General features: G+C 38.8%; 2 protein-coding genes and 1 long non-coding RNA gene across 4 annotated transcripts in view; 2 read left to right on the top strand and 1 right to left on the bottom strand.

The window, feature by feature from the left end:
• Positions 1-198: 198 nt before the first annotated feature.
• LOC135072050 (sin3 histone deacetylase corepressor complex component SDS3) lies at positions 199-17095 on the top strand. Its single transcript, XM_063965986.1, has 7 exons — positions 199-568; positions 882-945; positions 1234-1371; positions 3665-3842; positions 4797-5025; positions 6386-6549; positions 14585-17095. The coding sequence occupies exons 1-7, from the start codon at positions 400-402 to the stop codon at positions 14675-14677; spliced, it is 1035 nt and encodes a 344-aa protein (XP_063822056.1). The 5' UTR covers positions 199-399; the 3' UTR covers positions 14678-17095.
• Positions 10824-12182, bottom strand: LOC135072303 (uncharacterized). Its single transcript, XR_010257400.1, has 4 exons — positions 11710-12182; positions 11145-11340; positions 10999-11064; positions 10824-10926 (listed from the first exon to the last, which is right to left on the bottom strand). It is a non-coding gene; the product is annotated as an uncharacterized LOC135072303 (long non-coding RNA).
• Positions 17096-21346: 4251 nt separating the features above from the next.
• The window catches only part of LOC135072049 (uncharacterized), a 55306-nt gene continuing 49553 nt past the window's right edge, over positions 21347-27099 (top strand). For both annotated transcript variants that reach the window (XM_063965984.1, XM_063965983.1), the window contains exon 1: positions 21347-22057. The gene's annotated coding sequence lies outside the window, so the exon portion shown is untranslated. The remainder of the gene's footprint in view (positions 22058-27099) is intronic.

Here is a 27099-nt window from a genome sequence, read left to right as displayed (position 1 = left end):
TTGAATATCGGAGGTTCAACATCACTTTTTTTTCAATTGATATTTTTAGACAGTTTCATCATTGGCTATGGTATTATACGTCTAAATTGAGAAGGCTATTAGAAATTAGCTAAAGTTGTCGGATAACTCTTTCGCACTTACCACAATGAAGGACGACAATAGCGCTACAATTAGAAATCTCGAGACTGATTGCTTTAGTCGAGTTCTATGATGCTTTTTGTCCAAAATTGACGTAAACCAGCTTCAGCTCGCTTCGAAACCGTTCTTGAATAAAGTGGATTAGTAAAGATTTTTTTATATGAGTGACCTATCTGATATTGGCAATTTGTTGCTCATATTTCGAGCCAAGTATAGCGTGTCGTGAGTTTGTCTGTGAGACGGGGAACTCAGTCAATCTGTATGCAACTGTTACGCGTTGCCTCGACTATGTCTTACCAAGGTTCACCATATTCGGGCCCAGGAGAGGAGTACGACTTTGAAGACGACGGGTACGATGATCTGGACGAGTACAGGGAACAGGAATCGTACCTTTCGTTACCGCCGCCGCCAGTAGACGACAGTGACGAAGGTAAGTTTTGTTTACGAACAAGCAATCGGGCTGTTTTGGCTTGCTATTTCGGTCATTGTCACCTTAACAAGTTAATTTTGTCGATATCGTTGAGTTTATAGTGGTAAATAAACATTTCGTATGATGTTGAGGTTAGTTCAGATAGGTGTTGTTGTCTTCCCGCCTATTTCAGGGCCAACCTGTTTGATGACGTAATTTCGTTTGTATGCCACTTTCACCATGGGCTGGTAAAAAATTGGGAACACTACATACCTATACTTATCACTATAATGCTATACTTGTTGGAATTAAGCTTATTTTATTTTTATTTTAGATACTGAAGAAGCCAGTGAAACAGATGTTCCCAAAAATGATGAGCCACTTGAGGTCAAGGAACAGTAAGTTCTTTTTATTTCATCTTTCCTAATATCTATTGTGCATGTATCTTCATTGAACATTGTATAGGTTATAATTATTATAGTCAGATTGTTTATGGTAAAAATGATAACACTTGCCCCTGAACAGAGCCTTATCTGAGAATCTGTTTAGCTCAGTACCTACTCAGTTTCAGCCTAGAAAGGCTATGTTAATATGAAGGTGGATAAATTGTTATTATGTGGGTAGAAATCTAGTTCTAGTATGAACAATTCAAATTTACTCTGACTTGGTATATTTTTTTTCTCTAGGATGTTCCAAGACAAGCTGGCCAACCTGAAGAAGCAACTGCAGCAGTTAGAAGACGGCATCCACGTGGAGTTCCTGCGGAGGGTGAAGAGGCTGGAACACCAGCTCCATGAGAGGCTAAGGCTCAACAGAATATACAAGTAAGAATGTTTTGTTTTTAATGTTATTGCTTATCTGGTTTAACCATCAAAATTATTAGTGAATGGCTGTAAATACCTTTACTATTATCATAGCATCAAGCATTAATAACACTTGAAGTTGTGTACCCTTTACACAAAATCAAAAAATCAAAATCAAAATTATCTTTATTTGTTTAGACTAATTAAATTAGTACTTACAAATCGTCAAATGCTCTTAAGGAGCCTATACATGTCTCATTATTTTTTTACACAACACTCTTTACACACATAAAACTAACAAATTGTAAAGTTCTGTAAACATAAACCAAGTAACTGCAATAAGCATAGCAAACACTTGGTTAAAAATGTTCTGCCTTTAAAGAGCAGATTGCAGAAGTGCAGAATACACTAGAGATCCAGGCAACAGTTGCCTTCATGATAGTAAATTGGTTTTAGACAACTGGGGCCGTTCAAGTATTACGTAAGCACCAAGGGGGGGTGGGGGGGGTCTCTGTTTTGCTTATTTTGGATGACATGGGGGGTAGGGGGGTCTAGATGATGATTACGTCATCGTTAGTTATTTACGTTTTTTCGGGGATTCCCGCAAATAATACATATGCGTAGGCACTCGCTTTGAGAACTGATTGGGGGAATTACCGCACATTAGGGAAATTACCGTGCGCTATTCACTTGTCTAATAATTAACTCTCGTGTCGCGACATTGCCCATTGAAATTTGAGAGTCGTATTCCGCATATCATCAAAACATGCGGCCTCCCGCGCGCGTGTTTTGTTTGGATACTAAACGTATTATAAGCATTGAAAGTTACCTATCATTTGTGTTTATGTTGATGCATAATTGATGCAATTGAGAATGTTACTAGGTATGCAAAATCACTTGAAACCTATGTTACAGTTAAGCTTTTACATTTACAAATACATTAGTTTTTATTTCATTCAAAAATACCCAGTAGTTATGATTTTATAGGCATTCAAAGTTCGCTTAAATATTGAGTCCCGCCGACGGTCACGTGACCCCGTGTGACGTACATTCACAGCGTCCGCTCACTAGAAAAGGGATATAAACATACTTAAATATTTTTTTTTTGTAAATACAAACTTATTATACATATTAACACCCAGACCCATCACAGAAATTAAAATTGAACCAAACCCAAACTTGATGCGATTGTGTCGTTTTATTGCGAATTACCTTCCAGCTCCATCATTAGACCCCGATTACTATATAGAATTAAAATACTCATCAATACAAAACGAACGAGCCCAAACTCGATGCATTTAAGTCGTTTTATTATAGAGTTCCTATGGCCACCTTCCAGCTCCATCATCAGATCAGCTCCATGTCATCATAATATTGCATGGTCATCCAAATCACATGTGTTTGCGAAATTTCAGCTTAATCGGTTGCCTGGAAGTGGGTCTTAATTCAGTTTGCAAGATTCCACCCATACAAATATGAGCCAGTCGTTGTAATATGACGTCACGCGCATAAAATGGCGGGCCGGCCGCCGCCCGCACTTTTAAAATTCAATATCTTGGAAACTAATTGACGTATCGAAATAATTCTTTCACGTGTATTTTTTATTTTTAACAGAGAATACAGAAAGCTAAAAAACAAAATTAGTGCACATTCTTCATCATGTTTGTTATGTTCTTTATTTTTGATTATATTTTTTTGTCCCTTACTCTGTGTGTATCAGTTAAACCTAATATTTTCATGAATTTTCCTATTTTAAAAATGACAATATAAAAAACATTTATAACTAAAAATGTTTACGTAAGCATAGGGGGAGGGGGTAAGTGCTTTGATTACTTTTGATGACAAGGGGGGCGGGGGGGTAAAAAATGGTAAGAAATCTGCTTACGTAATACTTGAACGGCCCCACTTGAGAAACTTTCATCATCATCATTTCAGCCATAGAATGTAGTACATTGCTGAACATAGGCCTCCCCCAATGATTTTCATAATTTTAAAAACTATGGTTACTAAAGCCTGGTCCGTGAGCACGTAGAAACTTGTCCAATGACCCCAGGCTAAACGATCTGGATCTGGAGCGATAAAGATGTTATCGCTCGCGCGTAATTATGTTGATGTCGCGCTCGCACACTCACTGCGGGTGCCCTTCGCACAGTCGCGACAGCAATATAATTACGCGCGAGCGATAAGGATGGGTAGCTTGGGGTCATTGGACAAGTTTCTACATGCTCACGGACCAGGCTTTAGTATGAATTTGAACTTCTAACATCTACTAAGTCACTAACATCTATTAATAATCCTGTTGGTTTGTCCATAGAGACCACATGTATGATGTGGTTGAGAGAGAATACATAGCAGAGAAGAAGGCAGCAGCAAAGGAGTTTGAAGAGAAGAAGATAGAGTTAAGAGAAAACCTCCTCAATGACTTTGAGGACAAGAGGAAGATGATTGAGAATGAAAGACACAGCATGGAACTCAATGGGGATTCTATGGAGGTGAGTGTGAGATTAAATAAATTGTATGATTTTTAAAGCTTTAATAAAACTTTGATGGGGTGTTTGTATTATTTCCATAAATGTGGAAGAATATTGCTGTCACTGCTTATTAATTATAGTTAGGTAATTATGTTGTAGTATTTTGTATCATATTGTTTCTCATAATATTATTATTCTGTAAGGCGATTATCACACTGCGCCGCGCTCCGCCGCGGTACGCGGGACGACAGATTTAATCATTGTATGCAAGTACCTCAGTTTGTATAGAAAACACGCGCGGCACAACACACTGACAACGCATCTGCGCGCGGGATTTTTTATATGAAATCACGTGGACCGCGGCGGAGTGCGGCGCAGTGTGATAACCGCCTAATTGCCTGTCTTGATATCACAATCATCTTATATTCAATTTAAATTTTGCAAACAGTTAAAAAAAAAATTCCATAGCAGAAATATCTTCTGATAACTTTAAACTTGTTCAGCATACTGTCTACTATTGTTTTTATATCATGATTCTACTCTCCTTATTACTGTAATTTATTATAACCAAACAATCTTAGAGCTAAAGCACACGATGCATTGCGGCGCCGGAGCGGTGTCGCTGTGTCGTCATACATCAGTGGTTCTTAACCTTTTAAGTCATGAGGGACCGTTTTACCTTTCTGTCTTGTCACGGACCACCTCATAATCGGTCAAAACCAGTTTGACTGCAAAAATCTGTTAAAAGTGGTTTTGACCAAGGTGTCCAAGTGCACTTCGTGGACCACTGGTTAAGAACCACTGTCTTACATAGAAATATCTGTGGCGAGTGGTGCGGCGCCGCAACGTATCGTGTGCTTTGGCTCTTACACTAAAAAAACACAATGTTAGCCTCTTCTCCTCCTCTAAACATAAACTAACTGTAGATGACATTTGTATTTGACAATTGAGTATTTACACAATGTTTTATCACAGGTAAAGCCAGTAATGAAGCGTATCCTCCGACGGCGGGCGAACGAGCCGGCGCCGGCGCCCGAGAAGCGACGGAAGCCTCTCGCCACCACCCTCACCTTCCAGCTAGACGAGAGGGACATCGAGTCCGACCTTCGAGCCATCACGAGGCACTCGCCGCCGCCCAGGCATCACGCGCCCGCACACAACTCCACGTCCACACAGCCGAGGAAGCATCGGAATTCGAACAGCTGTGAGTACTTGTACTATCTTTGGGTAGCTTGGGGTCATTGGACGAAATTCCACGTGTGCGGCGACCGGACTTTAGACGAGAGAGACATCGAGTCCGACCTCCGAGCCATAACGAGGGACTCGCCGCCGCCCAGGCATCACGCGCCCGCACACAACTCCACGGCTACACAGCCGAGGAAGCATCGGAATTCGAACAGCTGTGAGTACTTGTACTATCTTTGGGTAGCTTGGGGTCATTGGACGAAATTCCACGTGCTCGGCGACCGGACTTTACACGAGAGAGACATCGAGTCCGACCTCCGAGCCATCACGAGGCACTCGCCGCCGCCCAGGCATCACGCGCCCGCACACAACTCCACGTCTACACAGCCGAGGAAGCATCGGAATTCGAACAGCTGTGAGTACTTGTACTATCTTTGGGTAGCTTGGGGTCATTGGACGAAATTCCACGTGCTCGGCGACCGGACTTTACACGAGAGAGACATCGAGTCCGACCTCCGAGCCATCACGAGGCACTCGCCGCCGCCCAGGCATCACGCGCCCGCACACAACTCCACGTCTACTCAGCCGAAGAAGCACAGGAATCGAATAGCTGTGATTATCTCATCATCATCATTTTAGCCATAGGACATCCACTGCTGAACATAGGCCTCCCCCAATGATTTCCACAAAGGCCGGTTGGTGGCGGCCTGCATCCAGCGCCTTCTCGCTACCTTTATGAGGTCGTCAGTCACGTTGTGGGTGGACGTCCTACGCTGCGCTTTCCGGTGCGTGGCCTCCACTCCAGAACCTTGTTGCCACATCGGCCGTCAGTTCTGCGTACTATATGCCCTGCCCACTGTGAGTATTTAGGTATCTTTTATTGATGAATTTGATTAGATACTAGCTAGTGGCCATACTACAGCCGGCGCCCGAGAAACGACGGAAGCCTCTCGCCACCACCCTTACCTTCCAACTAGACGAGAGGGACTGTGTAAAAAAGCAGTTCAGTTCGTTTCGCCGTGTGTTGCCATACTTCCGTGCGCTTTTTCACGCTTGTGTTCGTTCAAGTTCGCGCATAATGTAACTGCGCTATAAGTGTGTCCCCTTTTCAGGGCACTTGAATATGTTCGGCACATGTTGCTGAAAAGAAGTTGCGGAAGAAACCAGTGATTAAATAGTGACTGAGTTTCTTGCGCTGCTTCTTCTCAGCACTGGCCCATTTATTGTCCCGAAGCAGTGGTAGGGTTAATATTGGGACGTGTAAAAGTGCTTTTTAAAAGCCTATTTGCAAAAATAAATGAGTTTTATGAGTTTTTAGTTTTTAACCTTTGTCTCCCTTATTTCGGAATTTCTAAAGTGTATATTTTCTTATATTCCAGGTGAATCCCCAGTCCGAGAGAGCGCAGAGACAACAGAAACACGCGTGGAAGACGGCAAGCTCCTGTACGAGCGGCGCTGGTTCCACCGCGGGCAGAGCGTGTTCGTGGAGGGCCGCGAGCTGCCCTGCTTCCCCGGACACATCCACGCCATCACCGACGAGGCGGTGAGTGCGCATCCTCCTGCATCCTCCAGGCGAGCTGCGTCCTCCTGCATCCTCCAGGCGAGCTCCTGTACGAGCGGCGCTGGTTCCACCGCGGACAGAGCGTGTTCGTGGAGGGCCGCGAGCTGCCCTGCTTCCCCGGACACATCCACGCCATCACCGACGAGGCGGTGAGTGCGCTGCATCCTCCTGCATCCTCCAGGCGAGCTGCATCCTCCTGCATCCTCCAGGCGAGCTGCATCCTCCTGCATCTCTCCAGGCGAGCTGCATCCTCCTGCATCCTCCAGGCGAGCTGCATCCTCCAGGCGAGCTGCATCCTCCTGCATCCTCCAGGCGAGCTGCATCCTCCTGCATCCTCCAGGCGAGCTGCATCCTCCTGCATCCTCCTGCATCCTCCAGGCGAGCTGCATCCTCCAGCATCCTCCAGGCGAGCTGCATCCTCCTGCATCCTCCAGGCGAGCTGCATCCTCCTGCATCCTCCAGGCGAGCTGCGTCCTCCAGGCGAGCTGCATCCTCCTGCATCCTCCAGGCGAGCTGCATCCTCCTGCATCCTCCAGGCGAGCTGCGTCCTCCAGGCGAGCTTCTGTACGAGCGGCGCTGGTTCCACCGCGGACAGAGCGTGTTCGTGGAGGGCCGCGAGCTGCCCTGCTTCCCCGGACACATCCACGCCATCACCGACGAGGCGGTGAGTGCGCTGCATCCTCCTGCATCCTCCAGGCGAGCTGCATCCTCCTGCATCCTCCAGGCGAGCTGCATCCTCCTGCATCCTCCAGGCGAGCTGCGTCCTCCTGCATCCTCCAGGCGAGCTGCATCCTCCTGCATCCTCCAGGCGAGCTGCGTCCTCCTGCATCCTCCAGGCGAGCTGCGTCCTCCTGCATCCTCCAGGCGAGCTGCGTCCTCCTGCATCCCTCTAGGTGAGCTGCATCCTCCTGCATCTCTCCAGGCGAGCTGCATCCTCCTGCATCCTCCAGGCGAGCTCCTGCACGAGCGGCGCTGGTTCCACCGCGGGCAGAGCGTGTTCGTGGAGGGCCGCGAGCTGCCCTGCTTCCCCGGACACATCCACGCCATCACCGACGAGGCGGTGAGTGCGCTGCATCCTCCTGCATCCTCCAGGCGAGCTGCATCCTCCTGCATCCTCCAGGCGAGCTGCATCCTCCTGCATCCTCCAGGCGAGTTGCATCCTCCTGCATCCTCCAGGCGAGCTGCATCCTCCTGCATCCTCCAGGCGAGCTGCATCCTCCTGCATCCTCCAGGCGAGCTGCATCCTCCTGCATCCGTCCAGGCGAGTTGCATCCTCCAGGCGAGCTGCATCCTCCTGCATCCTCCAGGCGAGCTGCATCCTCCTGCATCCGTCCAGGCGAGCTGCATCCTCCAGGCGAGCTGCATCCTCCAGGCGAGCTGCATCCTCCTGCATCCTCCAGGCGAGCTGCATCCTCCTGCATCCTCCAGGCGAGCTGCATCCTCCTGCATCCGTCCAGGCGAGCTGCATCCTCCAGGCGAGCTGCATCCTCCTGCATCCTCCAGGCGAGCTGCATCCTCCTGCATCCTCCAGGCGAGCTGCATCCTCCTGCATCCTCCAGGCGAGCTGCATCCTCCTGCATCCTCCAGGCGAGCTGCATCCTCCTGCATCCTCCAGGCGAGCTGCATCCTCCTGCATCCTCCAGGCGAGCTGCATCCTCCTGCATCCCTCCAGGCGAGCTGCATCCTCCTGCATCCCTCCAGGCGAGCTGCATCCTCCTGCATCCTCCAGGCGAGCTGCATCCTCCTGTATCCCTCCAGACGAGCTGCATCCTCCTGCATCCGTCCAGGCGAGCTGCATCCTCCTGCATCAGTCCAGGCGAGGCCCCGGCGAAAGAGCGCGGAGGCGACGGACTCGCGGGGAGGACGGCAAGCTGCTGCATGAATAAAATGACAGTGTTATAGCCTGACCAGGAACATAAAAACCCTGGCATAGAGGCGCGTCAATTGCATTTGATATTGCAACACTGAGTACAGTCGTACCCTCGGAACAATAACTAAAGCATGGAAGCCAGGCTAAAATAACAACTAAACTCCATATCTTCATCTCTTTTTACTTATGGTATTGACAGTGTATAAGAAAGAGACATGTCTAATGTTTTGTTTCGTTACCATGCAGGTTGTCACTACTTGTGATTTTGCTAGTGATGGGAATAAATTAATATATTTTATCGATAAATTATGGAACCTGAAAGTACTGCTGCTGTGGTGTAGCGTAGATTAGGCCACGATTAGGCTCTCGATCGTGGGTTCAGAAATAAAACACAATATTAAAAAGATAATTTAATTGTTCATAAACAAAGCATATACCTATTACAAACCGTGGCAGTTATGCACTATAATGTGTTTATCATTGACCTTTAAATATAATTGTCTTTGTTAAATGTGTGCGAATTTTTTCGGTAGGTACAGTCAAATTTTTAGTTATATAATGTATCCTAAGTTTAAAATATTTTTGTGCTATGGACTTTATAAGAAGATTTCTGTGATCATCATAGAAAGATTGTTCTAATGAATGATCTTTTAATTCACGAAAAATTTCTGACGACAATACATTTGCTGAAACTTTATTAATCATCTCTAATAATGTTTTTGGTTGACCGAGAGATTTTGAACCAATATGCATTTGATATTCTCTTAAAATTTTTTCGGAAAGTTGACAGATCTTGGTTAAGCCGGATGTTGGTTTAAATAGGCCTCCTCTATTTTTTATAGATATCAAAGATCTTTCAGGAATACTCTTCGTGTTCTCAAGACTTTCTATGCATTTTTCCCATTGTAAAGATTTTTTTAATTTCCTTCCGATAAAGCCGGCTATGTATTCTACGACATTTTTAGAATATTCCGTAAGAGACGATGGGTACAAAATGTAGTCGTGTTCTTTCAAAAAATGATCAAAAGTATCATGTGATTCAGGTTCTAAACGACGTCTACAATTGGTGCTGTCAATAGCTTTTTTGTAGTCAGAACTACAGTTTAAAACTAATTTTGTCCAGAGGGATGTAATTTCCGGAAGTAATGTCCTTAAACTGAGCGTGGACAAGCAATTTCTTGTACGCAGCGCAGAACATACGTGCAGAGGGATTATTGTTAAATCCACATTTGGATCTAATGGCACCAAAGAAAAGCTCGAGGTGGTCTTGGCTCATTTTATAAGTACATAATGTACTTCATTGTATTATTATGTGGTACAACGACCGTGTTGTATAATTTGATGAGAGATGACATGTATGTCAGAAAGCCGCAGAATCCGGTGGACCTGTTCGAGTGTACTAAAACTTCACCATTTACAAGCTTTAAGCCTTTTATATAGATTTCTGCTACTGCAAAACATTCGATGGTTTCTTCTACATTAAAAGATGTTAATGCTCTTTTCCAGCCTTTGGCTCTCATGCTGTGGCTGTTCATGATATCGAACAGGTTATTAAATAACCTGATGAACGTAATAGTGGGACCGCAGTTTGCAAATTCTGGAATGCCTAATTGCTTGCAAAATTCCATTGCATCAGCAACAGACTCGCTTAGCAACTGAGTGGCTAGACGCACTTTCATCTTTTGTTTCACGTAATTTATGTGATCATTTTTCAGCTTTGTACCTTTTTATGTGATCATTTTTCAGCTTTGTAGTATGCCTTTGGTGATATATAATGTAATGTGACTGCGAATTTTTTAATTTCAAAACATACTGTCTGGTAAGAACTTCGTCGCATTGTTTCTGAAGAAATCTTTTGATTACATCATTCTTATTTAAGCTATCTAACATATTAATATACTCGGTTTCGATATTGTCCTGTCTCAATTTGTCTATTACGATTGTGTAAAGTTCTTCATTGTTTTTTGAAAGTCGACAAATTCGTTTTTTTAACGTGTTTATTTTACGTAGACGGCGATCCGAAACATTTTTTAAATCTTGAACTCGTTTCTCTAATAGTTTTATCTTTTTTTCAGCGGATGATTCATCTCTATCAAAAGATGTAGCACAATCTGGAGACGAACATTTTCGTTTTACTTTTACTATTGACACTATCCCCAGTGTTAATTTTCATTATGGTTTCTAAAACAAGTTAAAAAAGTAATTAGAATAAGTTGCCGCCGAGGGTGACAAATAAAGAAATCCTAGGATAAATAAAGAAAAGATGTAAAAACGTTTAGAAAAATAATTTAAGTTTAAACACTTTTAAGAAGCAGGTATTTAGAAATGAGCATGTGGCTCGCGATAAACTAATCAATACAACGCGGTCAAAGCGTCGAGTAATAAAATGAATTGTAGATACGTACCCTATTTTCTTGTCCTTCTAATTCACGAAGAGCTCTTTGGGTTACAGCAGATGGAATACATTGAACGTGGCCATATTCAGAAGTCTGAAAATAATATTTGTTTTTATAAAATTGAATAATGTTGCAGTAGTAAAGAATTGAGATAATTGTACATACTACCGTAATATTTCCTTGTCCTTGTACAGCAGATGGAACACTGTGAATGAGACCTCGTTCTGAACTCTGAAAATTATGAAAATATTGGAAATGTTTCTATTTTGTGTTATTATGTTTATTTTAGTGTATTAAAATCAGATAATTACAATTGAATCAGCTTCGGACAAATTAATTGAAGGCACAGCATGAAATTTTAACCGCCTTTTAGTAGAATATTCACTGTGCAAATAATTGTCGGGCGAGAAGTGCTTGGAACAGATCCTGCTGTAGGTCTTCCACTTCCAGTCAGGTCTCCCGACTCGTCTTATCCACTCTACTTTGATCTTTTCATCCTTTGGGAATCTGTAATATTATAAACTTTTATTTATCATATTGCAAGTAAATATTACAACATAAAAAAAATAAGTTCAATTTTTACTTTTCTTAAATTAACTAGTAACCATGTATACTTATCGTGGGTCAAACCTTAGAAAAGTAACGACGTCTATACTATAAAGAACTTCAAAGCCTAACTAAAGTATCGATATCTAATGTGACCACATCACTAGATGAAAAACTAACCTAGAAAATTGATTTAGGATTTTTAAGAAAAGGTGGACAAAAACTGTTTAGGCTTCCAATTAAAAAGTACGACAAGAAATAAGTATCATTTATACATAGTTTACCGGTATTACCAGTATAATTTATTAAGAAAAAAGATCAAAAACTTACGAATGAAAGTGAATTTTTTTACCACTGTTTTCTTTTCTTCCCGAATGTGAATGGCAGCCGTCAATCACACAAGACATATTTTTATGATATAAAACACATCATAAAGAACGACCAGGAACGACCATACACTTTCTTTTGCGCAAATTCCTTAGAAAATATTGTTTTAATAACACGAGCCGTAAACACAACCACGGTGACACATCAGTACTTTAATTCGGCCAAGTGAGCAAGTTGAGTGAAACTGAAACATAGAACGTCAAAACGTGATTTTGAATTTGGTAGTATGCTGAATAAGTCCAATGACATAAAATTGTAATGAGTCCACTGAATGCTAATGACAACCTGCAAATTATGAGAACTATGTTCAGTTTGCGGTCTCATTCTCTCCTACGCAAAATCGTGTAAAGAGCGAGTGCATCAGGTATACGTTTTTAGTTGCTATTTTAGCCTGGCTTCCATGCTTTAGTTATTGTTCCGAGGTCGTACCTGTGTTAAATTAATAGGCTAACTTTATGTATCAGGATTCAGGATTACGGGCTAATTTGATATTTTCATAAATTAACGAAAAAATATTATTATAGGTAACCTGGTTTAAATAAATAAAATGAAATTACACTGGTCAACAAAAAAAATAAAATTCTTTGTTTCCTGTGATTTTTTTTCTGTTTCTATCTCAAATTGACGCATATTTTTTAAATATGGCAACAGTTTTTCTCTAACAGCTTTTGTTTTTAAGTTATAGCTATCTACCCTCATTTAATATTTTTACTTAGATTTTTGATTTAATTAGACAAAAAAATATATTTTGTTGGTGTTTTCGATATTGCTTCGTTATGAAGATGTTGTGTGCTTAATCCAGATGGCTTCTGCTATGTTTGTGGTAAATATAATATTTGAAAAACATCGAAAACCTTTATAGGACTTGATAAAAACTGCGTAACATCGATACTTTAATATAAATATTTGAAATTAAGTAATCAACACCACAAATGGGTCATTTGTGTTCTGAGAATAGGTAACATCTTTTAGGCCAACAAAGGGGCTACACAAAATTCCCGTTTCATGTGTATCTGGAATAGTCGTAACAAACAATAGCATTGGTTACAAAAAATTTAACCAGTGCGGCTTCCCGCACACACAACTTTTAGCTCTTCAGCTAAAGTTGATACAAACAATTTTATAAACGTGCCTTTAGTTAGCCAAGACCGTATCACCGTACTACCACCACTTTATATTAAGCTCGGCATCTTGAAACAGTTTGTGAAGGCGCTTGACAAAAGTGACGAATGTTTTAATTTTTTTTTCACGCAATTTTTCAGGATTAAGCACAGAAAACTTAAAAGCTGGTAATTTTTGATGGGACTCACATTAGGCAACTGGTGAATGATCGTTATTTTAAGAAATCAATGAGTGAAGTCCAGTACTAAGCTTAAAATGTTTTTTTTTGTTATAAGTAATTTCCTAAGCAAAAAGAGATTGTTGAGAGCATGCTATCCAACTTGCAAGAGCTAGGGTGCAACATGGGCATAAAAATACACTTCATGTACTCGCATTAACATCGATTTCCACAAAATGTGGGTGATTTTAGTGAGGAGCAGGATAAAAGTTTTCATTAGAATTTTCTGACAATGGAAGAAGGTTATCAGGGGCGTGGTGCTCAAATATGAATGGCAGACCATTGCTGGAGTTTGCAACGAGACCTACTCAAACTTGCCTATTCAAGGAAATCATATAAAAGATCATTTGCTAGTGTTCAATAGAAATTTTATTAGCACAATGTATAATTTTTCGTATTTTTTGTCAAAATAATAAAACTCTATATTTTAAAAAGTAAAGCTGTTGGCGATCTCCCAGTATTTTTTTCATAATCAGGGCAATAGAATTACCCAATAACAGAAAAAAAATTAAAGGAAAAAAAACATGTGTTGACCAGTGTTATCAATCGAGCTAGTAGGATTTATTTTATTATTCATCAATAATCAAATTCAGAACTTGAATATTCAACTGCAATGCCTGCTCATGAACGCTTCAAACTCGGTACTTCTTTCCCAATTCCATAAAATTCAACACTTAGAAAGTGACAAAAATTTTTAAAATAGGTAGTTGAAACAAACCACAGCTAATTTTCATAGTGGACTGTACTATACGATAAACATGTCAGTCAATTTGACAACCTTTGTCGGAAACATTATTCAATGAAAATATTGTCCGAACCCTTAATATTTCTCTTCGACAAATACTTTAACATATTGTGAACCACTTTTCTTTCACGACTATAAAAAGATTTTAGCAATTTAATTCACAAAATTAATTGCGCACATATAAAATAAAGTTTGTTTACACTTTGACAGCAATAGACTGACATGCAAGGTGACATGTCAATGAAGTTTTCAGTTACTGTTGCCATTAAAAGAAATTAGTACCATTAGTTTTCCGCAACATGGCGAGGGTTTTTATGTTCCTGGTCGGGCTATACACAGTAAAATGTTGACAATATTACACAGTAAAATGTTGACAATGTTACACAGTACAATGTTGACAATGTTACACAGTAAAATGTTGACAATGTCACACTCAAGAAAAGTTTCTACTGTCGACTATGTATGTTGAGTTGTTGACAACTAAAGCCTGGTCCGTGAGCACGTACGCACTCGCACACTCACTGCGGGCGCCCGTCGCACAGTCGCGACAGCAATATAATTACGCGCGAGCGATAAGGATGGGAGCTTGGGGTCATTGGACAAAATTCTACGTGCTCACGGACCAGGCTTTACTACATGAAATGTCATTGATAGTAGTATTGACTGACTTGATTCACCTTTGTAATCTATGTATGTAAAAATTTATGTTTCTAATTAGTTTAATCTTGTTCCAGATATGGGTGAAGCGGCCAAACATGGAGCGCTTTCGGATATACATATCGCAGTTAGCGCGCGGCAAAGTGACGATAAAGCGCCGCGCCTCATAGACTCGGGCGCAGTGTGTGTGACGTGTACGTAGAAACGCTAGCGAGCGGGCAATGACGCGGCGGTATCGAGGCATCGGTTCTCAAACTTGTAGTCCCAACCCCCAACGAGCAAGGTAAATTTTTGCTTTTGTAGTTAGATGTTGGACTGTATTAAATTACTAAGTAGAATGACACACGTTATGACCTATCATGATTTATGATATAATGTGTTACAAATCACAATATTGGTGAAACTAGATGGGCTAGAATGCGCGCCGTGACGAAATCTTATCCATAATTTTAGACGCCAAATGTATGAGCTTATTGCGTAAAATCGATAAATTAGCGGGATAAACGTATATCATGGCACCATAGGCCTACTGTGTCATCGGTATTTGACGCACAAGTAAGAATGTGATTGCAAACCTTTAATCAGTAGTATTTCGAATAATTGGGCTATAATTTTACATAATTAATAATTATTTACCCTACATGGGGGTTGCTACTAGTCGAGAAGTGATGTCTTAAATACACAGGATCTCAAAGATCTGTGTGCCGAACGTACCATCCTGTATACCACAGGCGACTTACTGTATCCCAAGGATACAATGCAATATGTATGTGTCTTCGGAGCTTATTGAAGTGATGTATGAAGTGTGCGTACGTAGGTTTATTTATAAAGTAACCGAGATCTTTGCCACGGTGTTTTCACCTGGATTTTATTTGACCACGATAATGACAGCTTTAATGCGTTATTGCTAAGTCTAAAGGCACTTATTAGAAATGTAACTCCACCCATTTATTCAAGTTATTGTCATAAACGATAATATTGGTTAACAGCTTCAATATTTATTGGTTAACAAAATGAAGTTTTGAAGTATTGGATTGATGATTTTCTGCACTATGGCGTTCTCGCTTAAAGTCAATGGAAGGTTAATGTTGAACAGTCGACCTTTTGAGCAGCTGAAAAAGGTACATTTATTTTTCCATGAAGTGTCATTTTAGTCAGAATCGGTGACGCAAGCTCAGCACTCTTATTGTCGTGGTCAAATGTGTTTTGTTCAATCAAGTTTGACTAGGCTCTTTTTGTTTTGATGATTTACAAAATATATTCGTGAAATTGTGATTATACATTGATGGCTAATTCTTTAGTAGTCTGAAGTTTTATCACTATTGCGATTTTTAAAGAGATTTATTTTCTAATAAATAAATTGTTACTTCTGTAGAGTATGTAGTACCTAATATTTTTTTATTACACTTTCTTGACAAATTATTTTAATGCATTTGTGGTTGACGTAATTTTTGTCATGAATTAATTGTTCAATTACACTTCCAGTTTATTGTTATCATGAATTATTCTTGATGAAATAAATAAGTAATGGATCGCGAAAGTTTACATCTTATAAATAAGTCGCTGAAATTTTGAAACCAGGCGTCTTCGGTCTTTTGAAGCGTATATCCAACCTCCTTTTTATTTTAAGTTTTACTCTTTGAAGTAGTGTGAAGTTCACGACTTCATGGTATGAACCAAGGTCTCAATTTCCATTAAACGAAGACGGTATCCAAACAAAATTTTGTTTCATTATGAAGAAAAGCTGAGAGTTGGGGTGCTTTGAAAAAGTTTGACAAGCAATGGCTGATTCTCACGTGGGCACAAATATTATTATGCTCTCTATTGGATGTTGGATATTTGACAGAACGATGCACATTCCGTTATTTATGCATTTTATGAAAGTTGAAGCTCAGCTAAATCAGGATCTAGGAAAAGCAAGACTGAAAAGCGAAACAAAACACAAAAATGCTTGTTCATATAGAGACTCTTATACTATTGCACAGGTTTAAAAATGATTAAATCACACCATGATAAAAAAATATACCGAAATTAATTATCTAGTGATAGATATGGAAATAATTCTTGTAACACATAAATTCTATTGTATATCAACATTCCTAGAAGAGTTGTAAATTCTAAACCCTCATGCACATTTTCATATGATGATCCTATTACTACGTACTGTTTTGTGTGGTTCTCATTGTACAAGATGTCGCTGCACACTGTAAAATAAAAACAATTGAAATGTGAATGAATCTTTAGAATGTTGCATTAATATATTGAAAATTATATGTTGTTCCTACTTAATTTATAACTATAGTCTTACAATCGAATGAAATCAAATAAAAGAGCCAAGTCTATCGACGAAATTGAACATTCGTGACGATACAGTATTTTTAAATGTAAATATGTAACATACTGATCAAATGTTCTGTATGTAGCAAATGAATGAGTTGGCGACTTGTTTCATAGTATATTTTATAATTGTGATTATACTGTGGTGTAAATGTGTTGTGACAACTGTACATATGAATATGTGGATTGTTTTTACATATAGATGATATTGAGAAAAGATCTTTTAATTACAATATAATGGATTATGACGATTTCTTGTTTTATTTTGGCATTGTCTTATCAGTGACAAGGACTCCTATAGAAAAGAAGTTTCAGCACTTATACCACCAGGTTACCTACATTATGTTACAGTCAAAAGTCAAAACTCATAATCGGTCAAAACCACTTTTGACCGCAAACATTACTGGAAAAATCAGTCAAAAGTGATATTGACCAAGAACATCAGTCAAAACCACTTTTGACTGATTTTTGCAGTAAATAGTCGTTTTGACCGATTATGAGGTTTGACTGTAAGACTGTAACACATAAAACAAAATCGTGTGGTGTAAATATCTGAGTTCGTAAGTACGGAGCCAACCAAACTGGGCATTAAATTGCCTACCTTTTACTTGGGTTTGGATTATACCAGATAAACGAAAAGCTCGGGATATTCAAACAATAGTCTTTTTATTGTATGACAGTATCAGAAATTGTTTTTTCTAAATATTTGGGTCAACTTAATAACAAGTGTGATGACTCAATATTACTCCATCTGAGTAATTATTAAGGTAGGTCTCTTAATCGATCACTCCCCCAAATTCCATGAAATCATTAAATGTAGCTGGTAATTAACTAAACACTTGTGACAATAGTTTTAGTAGAGTAGGTCAGTAGCACGTAATTAACTTTATTATGATATTCTGATAAATATTTTTGTGTTTTCAAAATGACTTGAAAATATTAATTTTGTGACGATGTTTTTATGACTAGTTTGTTTACGCATTACTTTATTTAATGCAACAATGCGGTATCCGTTGAAATATTATAAACGTCATGAAACATCCTACTATGCATCTATGGCATTGGATCCCAAAGTGGGGGGGGGGGGGGGGGCGCCCCCCAGGGGAGGCGCAAAGACCTTTAAAGGGGGGCAAGAATGCATTCCAGGCTGCTCGATACGATTAATAAATAATCTTGACTGGAGGAGGGGCGCGGAATTTTTTGTATGGTCAAAAGGGGGCGCGTCTCAAATAAGTTTGAGAACCAATGATCTATGGTATGGTGTCGAAGACACTTTTATTATTATTGTTCGTTCGTTTCAGCCAAATGACGTCCACTACTGGACAAAGGCCATCCCCTAAGGATTTCCACAACGACCGGTCTTGCGTTGTTCTATTATTATACTATGGAAAAAGTTAATTAACATTAGAGTACAGCAGATAAACAATAGGAAGAATATATTATACCTGCAAAAGAAACAACTGACGTACGGGACTATTCCTGCAGCTCCTGTGTAGCCAGGATCTACAGCTTGACCGCCAATAAAAACCCAACCAGTGAAGGTCAAGATTGTCTCGGGGGAAAGTTAAACTGTTATTGGACCCGCAACGAAATTAATCAGACGAACATAGGAAGAGTTCGAAGATAAGGTTTGACTTTCCAAGTGACGTACGCAGGCATCACACAGATATTTGCTGCATATTTAATTAATCATTAACTTTTACAGATTATTTTATACTATCCCATCGGAATGTACCCTTGCTTATTACATCATTTGGCTGGTTGAATAAACTGATGAACATAACAAAAAGTGGCTGACACAAGTCGTCCATTGTCACGCCCACACATGCCGAGGGTGCGGTTATACCACACAGATAGCAAAGTATCAACGAAGAAGATAGCCGGGAAAAAATACCTTCACTTACAAGAAGTGACTGGTGTTTCGGAGTGTTTTTCAAGACATTTTGTTTGTTGCTCTGTACCATAGGCTATGGGGTGCTTCAAAAAATATTCTGCCAGGAGCCTGAGATAGACCATGACGTGTTTTACAGCGCAGAGCAAGCCAGGTGTTATATGCCTATGCTTAAAATACGTAACGTGCCATAATAATTCAATTACAAGAAGTGGCTTTGGGATGCTTCAAAGAAATATTTCCCTAGGAGCCCCGCCCTATTCAATAGACTACATAATCTACTCAAATGTAATAAATGATAAGTATTTAGTAAAAGTCGTCTAGTTTTCGAAGTAAAGAGCGCTTTCGTCAAGTAATTGCTACAAGTCACTGACAAAAATAATGAAGAATTTTGCGTGTATTTTGGAGCGTCACGTACGTTAAGGTGGTAAAATGTAAGTATGAAAAAAGAAATGTCTGATCCTAGAGTGATTCTGATGCCCGGAAAATATTTGACCGATGTTACAATTTGTATTGGGAGCAAATTTATTTTTTGAGATTTTGATATTGTATAAAATTTTGTTGTACTTGAGCACCAGAATCACCCCTTTCGGATCGGATACACAATTTTTACAATTCGTATATCGTGAAATTATGTAGGTACTACACATTATTATTATTTCAGGTGAATCCCTGCAAGATTCCTTATGTGAGGCCAGAAGAGGACCCTGTATAGTCTGTCAAATAAATTTTCACGTGCCCAAATAACGTGCATATTTGAACAGTTTTTTGTCGACTGTACACATTGCAAAAGGTCAAGGAGAACAGACTGTCCATCAGTACTACAGTTATTAGTAAGTACCTTTCTACTTTATTTTCATAATAAGATCTTTTTTGTCAAGGTACAAATCATTCCATGTTCGTTCACGAATGGAATATTTCCATGATACGTTTATTCCTGATAGTTTGCTCATTGGTGTATCAGTTCCATTAGGTAATATACCTACTTACATTACGACTCATACTTTTATAGAAGACCATTGAGTGTAGAGTTTTGTACCTATTTTCTTAGAGTTCCCGGTCCGGTAGTTCCCGGTTTGAACTCTTAGCCCTTCGAATAGGGCCTACTCCCTCTTCGAATAGGTAACGGGGTGAGGCCATGAGCAGTTCGTTTTACATTGACTGTGACTTCTGAAGCTGTGATTTTTTTCTTTTTCTGTGCAATGCGGTACTCCTGCTTTGACTTCTTTAAAACATTTTTGAGCGATTTATTTAACAATATTTATGGTCTTCGTTCGGTCTTTACGATTACGGAAGAATTCAATTTGGCTCGTCCTTACGCGTAATTTTGTAAAGAAATTTTATAATGAGCTGTTTTTGTGCGACATGAGACGTTTCAGAGGGCGTTTGGGAAAGGCATCGTTTAATAAATTGATTATAATAATATGGATGAGACTTAATGTGCACGAAAATCGGGTGTCGACCAGTTTTTTTCCTGTCTCGGGGATATGTTTAAGCCGTTGATAAAGTTGTAAAGATTAAAGGTCCTTATTATTAAAATTGGATTTTATGACTCTACTAACGATCGTTTATTATTTATTATTTAAAACTACCGTTTTTGACTCCAATGCTGATTGGATTCCAATAATGCGCAGTAGGGGTTTTTGGGGACAGAATTGTATGACAGTATCCGATTATTTAACTGTTATTTTAACATTAACAAACACCTGCCTGGCTGTTAATGTAAATGCTAATTTTTGAAGTTTATATGAGTGGGTCCAATAATAAAGATATTATTTTTTCAAAATAAATGGAAAGAGTTTGGATTTTGAAACACTGTTGCACCATTTATGATTACTAATTTTAAATGAAATCGCCCTGCCTTTTCTTCTCCAATGCACATTGATTTACTTTTACAAGGGGCAGCTGCAACTGCATCTAGACGCAATCGTGCTCTGTGCGCCTACTATCACAGAATAATAATAAGTACTACGTACAGAAGTTTTACTTCGCGAGGGTATTTAAAAAAATGTATGCTCAATGTCATTAACAATATGGTGTAATTTAGCTTGTCTCAAGAGTCAAGCAAGTTTGTCAGAAGTTTTGTTGACAAACGTCAGTGATCGGTACTGCGCCGAAGCTATAGGGCTGACTTCGGTAAAATGATGTGACGTGAGGTGCCAAACTGCAGAAAATGGCGGAGGAAATACATGATTTAGCATGAATTATCATGAATAATATTAACTACTTATTTACCTCTCAGTGTCTTCAGGCAACTTAAAAAAGTACATTCTGTGTTTTTATTATTATTTAGGCAGTTAAATACTGCACAGTATTTAGTACACCATTTTCTTTATTTTCTTCCATCATACACAAAAATACGCGTGCGTGAGTCAATGTTCGCTCGTATGTGAGGCCTTGTCGAATAGTACCTACTCTTGTAGGGGGCAATCGTGCGTGTTTTGTTTTCGATGTAAACTCGCGGAGATGAACAGGCCTGCTACTATTAGGCATGAAATGTTTCTTAATCTTCCGTATGGGTATTCTGAACTCGTCCTTGACATTCAATCTTTGGTGCAGGGAAGATTCGCACACGCGTCAAGTCCCTCTCATTCGCAGAGTTACCCCTGTCCCGAGCGTTTTGTATGCGACGCTCGGAGCAGACGGAGTGAAGTGTTTATCGTACCTACCCAGTTTAATTTAAACGTTATGCACTGGACTTAAATTCAGTAACGCGCAATTGACAGGTGCCTATAAAATACCCATAAAATATGGAAATGAGCATTAGGAAAGTTTCGTGTCCAACAAAAGAATATCATAAATTCTAAAAAACTGGTAGAGCTAGTTAGAACGCGGACATTTAAGCGCATTAGGTATTCCAATATTCATGTTATTAGGTAAATAATTAACACGCTTTTCATCTAATGCTCAGCTATCATGCATCGTCACAAGTATGGCACCGAAACTACCAAAATCCATGTACAGTTACGTCGATGGGCAAAGTCAATTTATAAAGTCGATGTCCTGCGGCTGCTGGCCAGTCTCGGAGGTACCGCGCGTCGCGCCATTCAAAACTTCGCCATCGTTGCGGCACTACCGCTCTCAAAATATTTTCGAAAAATCGGATCGGGTCCGATCCCGCATCGCTATTCGACGCACGCGCAGCGCCTAGGTCGACGCCGCGACGCGCCACTGACACATTTCTGCGGTTACGCGCGCCTTTCGAATTTAGAATAGTTTTTATTTTTTTTCGAAACCGTGATTTCGTATTGTTGTGCCAGCACCACGTGCGTGAAAAATTTGTGCGTTGCAAATTGACATTTTCTGGACTTAGCTGTCAAAGGTAAGTGCTGAATTTTAATTAATATTTAGGTATACTTTCGCTAAGATTTCATGTGAAAATTCACTCATCTTGTTTAACAATTAAAAGTAAGTGTCGAAATTAATGAGAGAAGGCAGTTAATTGCAGGGCGGATCAATTAAAAGTGGTTAAAGTGGAGTGATACTACGTTTAATTTGTTAATTGCTTTCTACAATGTGAAGTTTTTAATTAAACCCGACCCAGATGATAAATTTTCGAAGAGTACAGTTATTTTTTATTTACTGTGTTACCATAATGATAATTGAATCTAGAATATTATTCTAGATCTTAAGGATGCGCGTTCAAACCTTATTGTAATTAGAAAGGGCCAAGGACATGACACCGGATCGAAGTTCTAAAATTAAATTAAAACGCAATAAGTATACAACGTGTTATTATAGATCCTACTTCATACATTTAATTAATGTTCGCGTTATTTTATCGAACGCTCGTATCTTTTTTTCTTTAGTCTTTAGACCTACGAGGCTAATATGCGTAAACATATCAAAGGCAATATGTTAACAAAGAACAAAAGAACAGGACTCTCGAATTGACAAACAGTCAAACCGGTCATACAGTGGCTGACATTTTAGTTTGCAAAAGGATGACAAACTAAATGGAGTTCGGTTTATGTGATAAGTCCCATCACTTGGCGGCAGGCGGTAATGCGGTTCGCACCTCGAACAAATTTTATTGCTGTGGTGGTGCGACAATGCATCGCACCATAGGGCCCACCATGGTCGATGGTAATGATGGAGCTAGTGCTATTTACGCTCCAAGTATAAGGACATTCAACTTTTCCTGAAAAATACCCTTCTGAAAAAACTCCTGAAAATATCTGCTTTTTTTTTCTTTTAATAAAGTTAATTTCATCAATTAACCAAACAATGCAAAATTACCCTCTAAAATACTTATAATTCAAAATTCTTTACTTTTATCATGCCAATAACATAAAAACTTCAAAAACAACAGTAATAAAACTAACTCATTACAGAATACACTTTTCATAGAGTCGATCTTCTATTTGTTGCCTAATACTTGCTCGCAAATGTAGTTTTCATCAAGAACCAGAAACCATTTTGTATAAAAACCTCTTGAATTGTCATTAGAATTGTAATATTTCTTTTCAAATTAAAGCCTACCGTTAGCTTCAGCGCACTTTAGCTCTAAATCATAATCGCCTCTATAAATGTTTTATAGCCTATAAATGGTAATATGGATAGGTTTCGGCATAACGGTCATTTTAAATTACAAATCTTTCGAGTTATTTATATTATTTTAGTGCCAAATTAACCTATGTATTTTTTATCTATCATTCATACATATTTTAAAGTGATCATCATTTCTTTATAATTCTTTCTTCTTGGTAGTGTTTAAGTTTAATGGTTTGATATTTCATTTTTGGGCATTGTATTTGATTTGAATAACAAGATTTTGTATTTCATGTTATAATGGACCAGATGAATTTAACTGCATTCAACACTTCGTCGGTTTTATTTATAAGTGCAATTAATGTTTAGGGCATGGTATCTTTTTGCAGTTAAACATCCAATAAAACACTAATTTATCTGCAATTAGTTTGTCGCTGCGCGAGAGCATTTGCAACTTTTTTCTGCTTTTAGCGCGCCAAAATTGGCGCCAAATATTCCATCCACAGACTATAAAAGTCAATCTTCATAGCAATTATAATAAAAATTGTATCTATTTTTTTAACATCCTGTGTAATCCTCATAGATATGTTTAATAAAATAATATGCATTCTATGTTTCCAATTTGTTATGGCGTGGATGTCTAATTGCTTACGGATTTACTTATTAATTCATCAATTCCAAATGTTTGTAGCATTTCTTTCTTCGATTTACTATTTTTTCTCTTACACTCGTCTAATCTAATATTCAAAATTATATTGCTATCATAAATTATTTTATCTTGTCATGGTCTTTTAGCTAAATTGTTGGAAAGGTCGAACTAGAGTTGAGCATAAAAATGTATCAAGTTTTTGCCGAATCGCGATGTTCCTAGGAACGAGTCTCTCGGCTCTCCATTTTTATTTTTGCTTCCATAAAAAGCTGTGCCACATGCCGCGATAAAATTACGGAAAAAATGCACGGGATGCCGTAATAAATCCTTTTTGGATACTCTGCCACATATAGAATCTGTGTGTGTTTTCTTGCTCGACAATCAGGTTCGGTTTTGCGATTCTCGTCTTTAGGTGTAAAGAAACAAAAATTCTATGAAAGCTCGGAAAATATAAATAACATCTTCCGCGTTATATGAAATCAAAATAAAAAAACTCGTAAAGAATTTAAATATAGATTTATTTCGTAGTCAGATTTTCTTACGTAAACTTTTCTTATGATGACAGATACATTCATTTTTAAGTGATAAGTAGAAGCGTATTTAATTTTCATTGCGCTCTTTGCAAAATTTCAGTCGTTTGATTTTACGCGCTATTTGATTTATGTTTACTTACTTATCGATAATAATTTAAATTATTCTAAAAATCGTTCGCTGTCATTTTAGATCTCTATCTGCCTAGATTAAACGTTTGCAAAAACGTTGTTTTAACGCGTGTGAACTGCCTGTGGTGATTGATAACAAACACGTCGGTCATCGACCGTCCTTCATTCATAATTTATCAGCAAATAAGTTACGAAATAACCAGTGGATCTCCGTTTTTTTTATTTGCACGGCTTATTCCATGAAGTAAATGTTGGGAGACAGATGTTTTGCCAGGGCATCCTGACAGGGCAATAAGGCCTTAATTGAAACATGTCAGTGACGTTTTGGCAGATTGCCCGCCTCTGCTGTCCTCGTGGACCTGCCTTGGAGTCGATGTCAGAAAAAAGTAGCCGAAATGTCAATCCGCTATTTGACATTTCGATCGGTTCGTCGAATGTCAATTGTAATGGGAGATTGATTTGAATGTTGTTTGAGCTTTTTGTTTTATTTTGGGTTTGACCGGTTTCGCCTTATTATTATTATTATGAAATCAATAATATTTAGGAATCGTTTGCTTTGATTGTAGTTAGGTGGATAGCCCTCCTTCGGGAATTTCTTACTGTATTTCTGGTATAAAAAGCAAGGTTTTTAGTTCCATTATAGGAAACATTTGGTAGAGCTTTCGTTTCGTAAAAACTTACTTTCATTTGCTACTTTAACGTATTAATACTGAAAGCTAAACCATTATCCCGTAATAGCTATAAATTAAAAGCACCACTTTTTATGGATTCGAGGGCGACACTGCACTGACGGCACCCATCTTCGGATCATTCAATAATGATAGCGTTGGCATGGATGACGACTCGCCTCACGACGCACCGCATCGTCACCGCTCACGACATGTATTTATGACTCACTCAAAATCCTGAAGCAATTAATCACAATTTATTATACATAATTATCAGAGATTGACGTGTATCATGTAAAAATCTTCAAGGTATATCAAAAGTACGGTTAAACTTTATGATGTTATGTTTCGGTTAATTTTAAATTAATTTTGGTCGTCGCGTGTGCGCATCAACAATGGATGCAGTTTAAAATAATGACCGATTTTATCACAAAAACAGCACTGAATTGTAATAATTGGTTGTAAGTGTCCATCTCATTGTACGAGTAGGTACTCAATAATTGATTCCATCTTTGATTAAAATAATTGAATAAATTGGTTAACTGACAATCGTTGACTTTTGTGATTAATTTTTGGTTACGTGTTGCTCGTGACTTTGCCCGCATCGCAACAGATTTTTTAACAAAGTATCAAATGTATCTTCATCTTGTCTTGTACAACTTAACAAAAGAAGAAGTTCATGAGCTGCATACTTTTATAATGCCAATGAAAATAATAATTCTTATGCAAATATAATCCTCTCACTTGTATATTGGATTGAGATTTATTTTACACGTTTTATAGCACTGCTATAAGATAATCAAAGTGTATCTTAATTAATAAAAACGCCAGGCTAAAGTTCACTAAGTATTAGGTAAAAATAGTGCCTGAATTTGAAGAAACGAACTTAAGCACTTGAAATTTCAGGATGCTCGTAATACTTACTTTTTTCCACTCTCTCTGTTAATCAGATCCCAAGTAACATTTTACTCCATTTAAGAGTTCAATAGTCGTTCACATGTACTCCACAAGCTGTGTATGTCAGCTGTATACGAGCTGTATAGCTTGCTATAATGCTTTTATAGAACCAGTTTGGGCACAAATTAGACAGCCTTAAGTTCACTATGGCTGTACATTAGCAGTATAATAGCATTATAATAGCAGTTTAAGTAGTAACATCGGACTTAAGGCTGACTTACGGCACTATATGGGACGCAGTGTGAACCATACAACGTACGTGAGTGAAATAAAGAGTAACAAGTGGCTAAATGCACAGCTTTCAAAGTTATAAAGTCCGACAAAAGTACTCCAATGCTACCTAAAGTTCACGTGTGTCTTAAATTATTTCCACATTTTAATATTAGTTTGGTATTTGTACGTGAGTGCCAAGAGGGAAACAACTCGGGCGGATAATCATTTATGCAAATAATAACACGGGTTTTAAATACTTAATAATGTTAATGCCATTGGGAATGCAACTTTATCGTGAAATGTATACATATTTACAGCTAAAATATTTACGCGCCTCTGTAAAAACGCGATATTCATTTTAAAATATTTAAAACTGGCTGAGAGGAAATCTACAATTTTCAGTTTTTGATATTGGATTGGCATTATAATTATATTACGGTAATTAATTATAACATGAAATCAAAACTCAATCGCTCTATCTGCGAATTTTGTGATAAATCTGCATTAATTTTGGAGACTTATTTGGTAAATATTTTAGGTTATGTACAACAAAATGGTGGAAATGAAATACGGCTATGTGAACTGTTATAACTCCAATTTAATGCGGTGAGCGTATATTAGGTTCACATGTGTTCTGTTAGAATGCTGTTATCTATATAAAGTTCCACATTTGTACCACTACAGCGCTAATGTCTATAAATTTATTCTAATGTGAACTTATGTA

This window comes from Ostrinia nubilalis, chromosome 5 (assembly GCF_963855985.1).
Source record: "Ostrinia nubilalis chromosome 5, ilOstNubi1.1, whole genome shotgun sequence".
Classification (NCBI taxonomy): domain Eukaryota; kingdom Metazoa; phylum Arthropoda; class Insecta; order Lepidoptera; family Crambidae; genus Ostrinia; species Ostrinia nubilalis.
The sequence above is the reverse complement of the archived record's forward strand: the minus strand, read 5'-3'. Positions and strand labels throughout refer to the sequence as shown.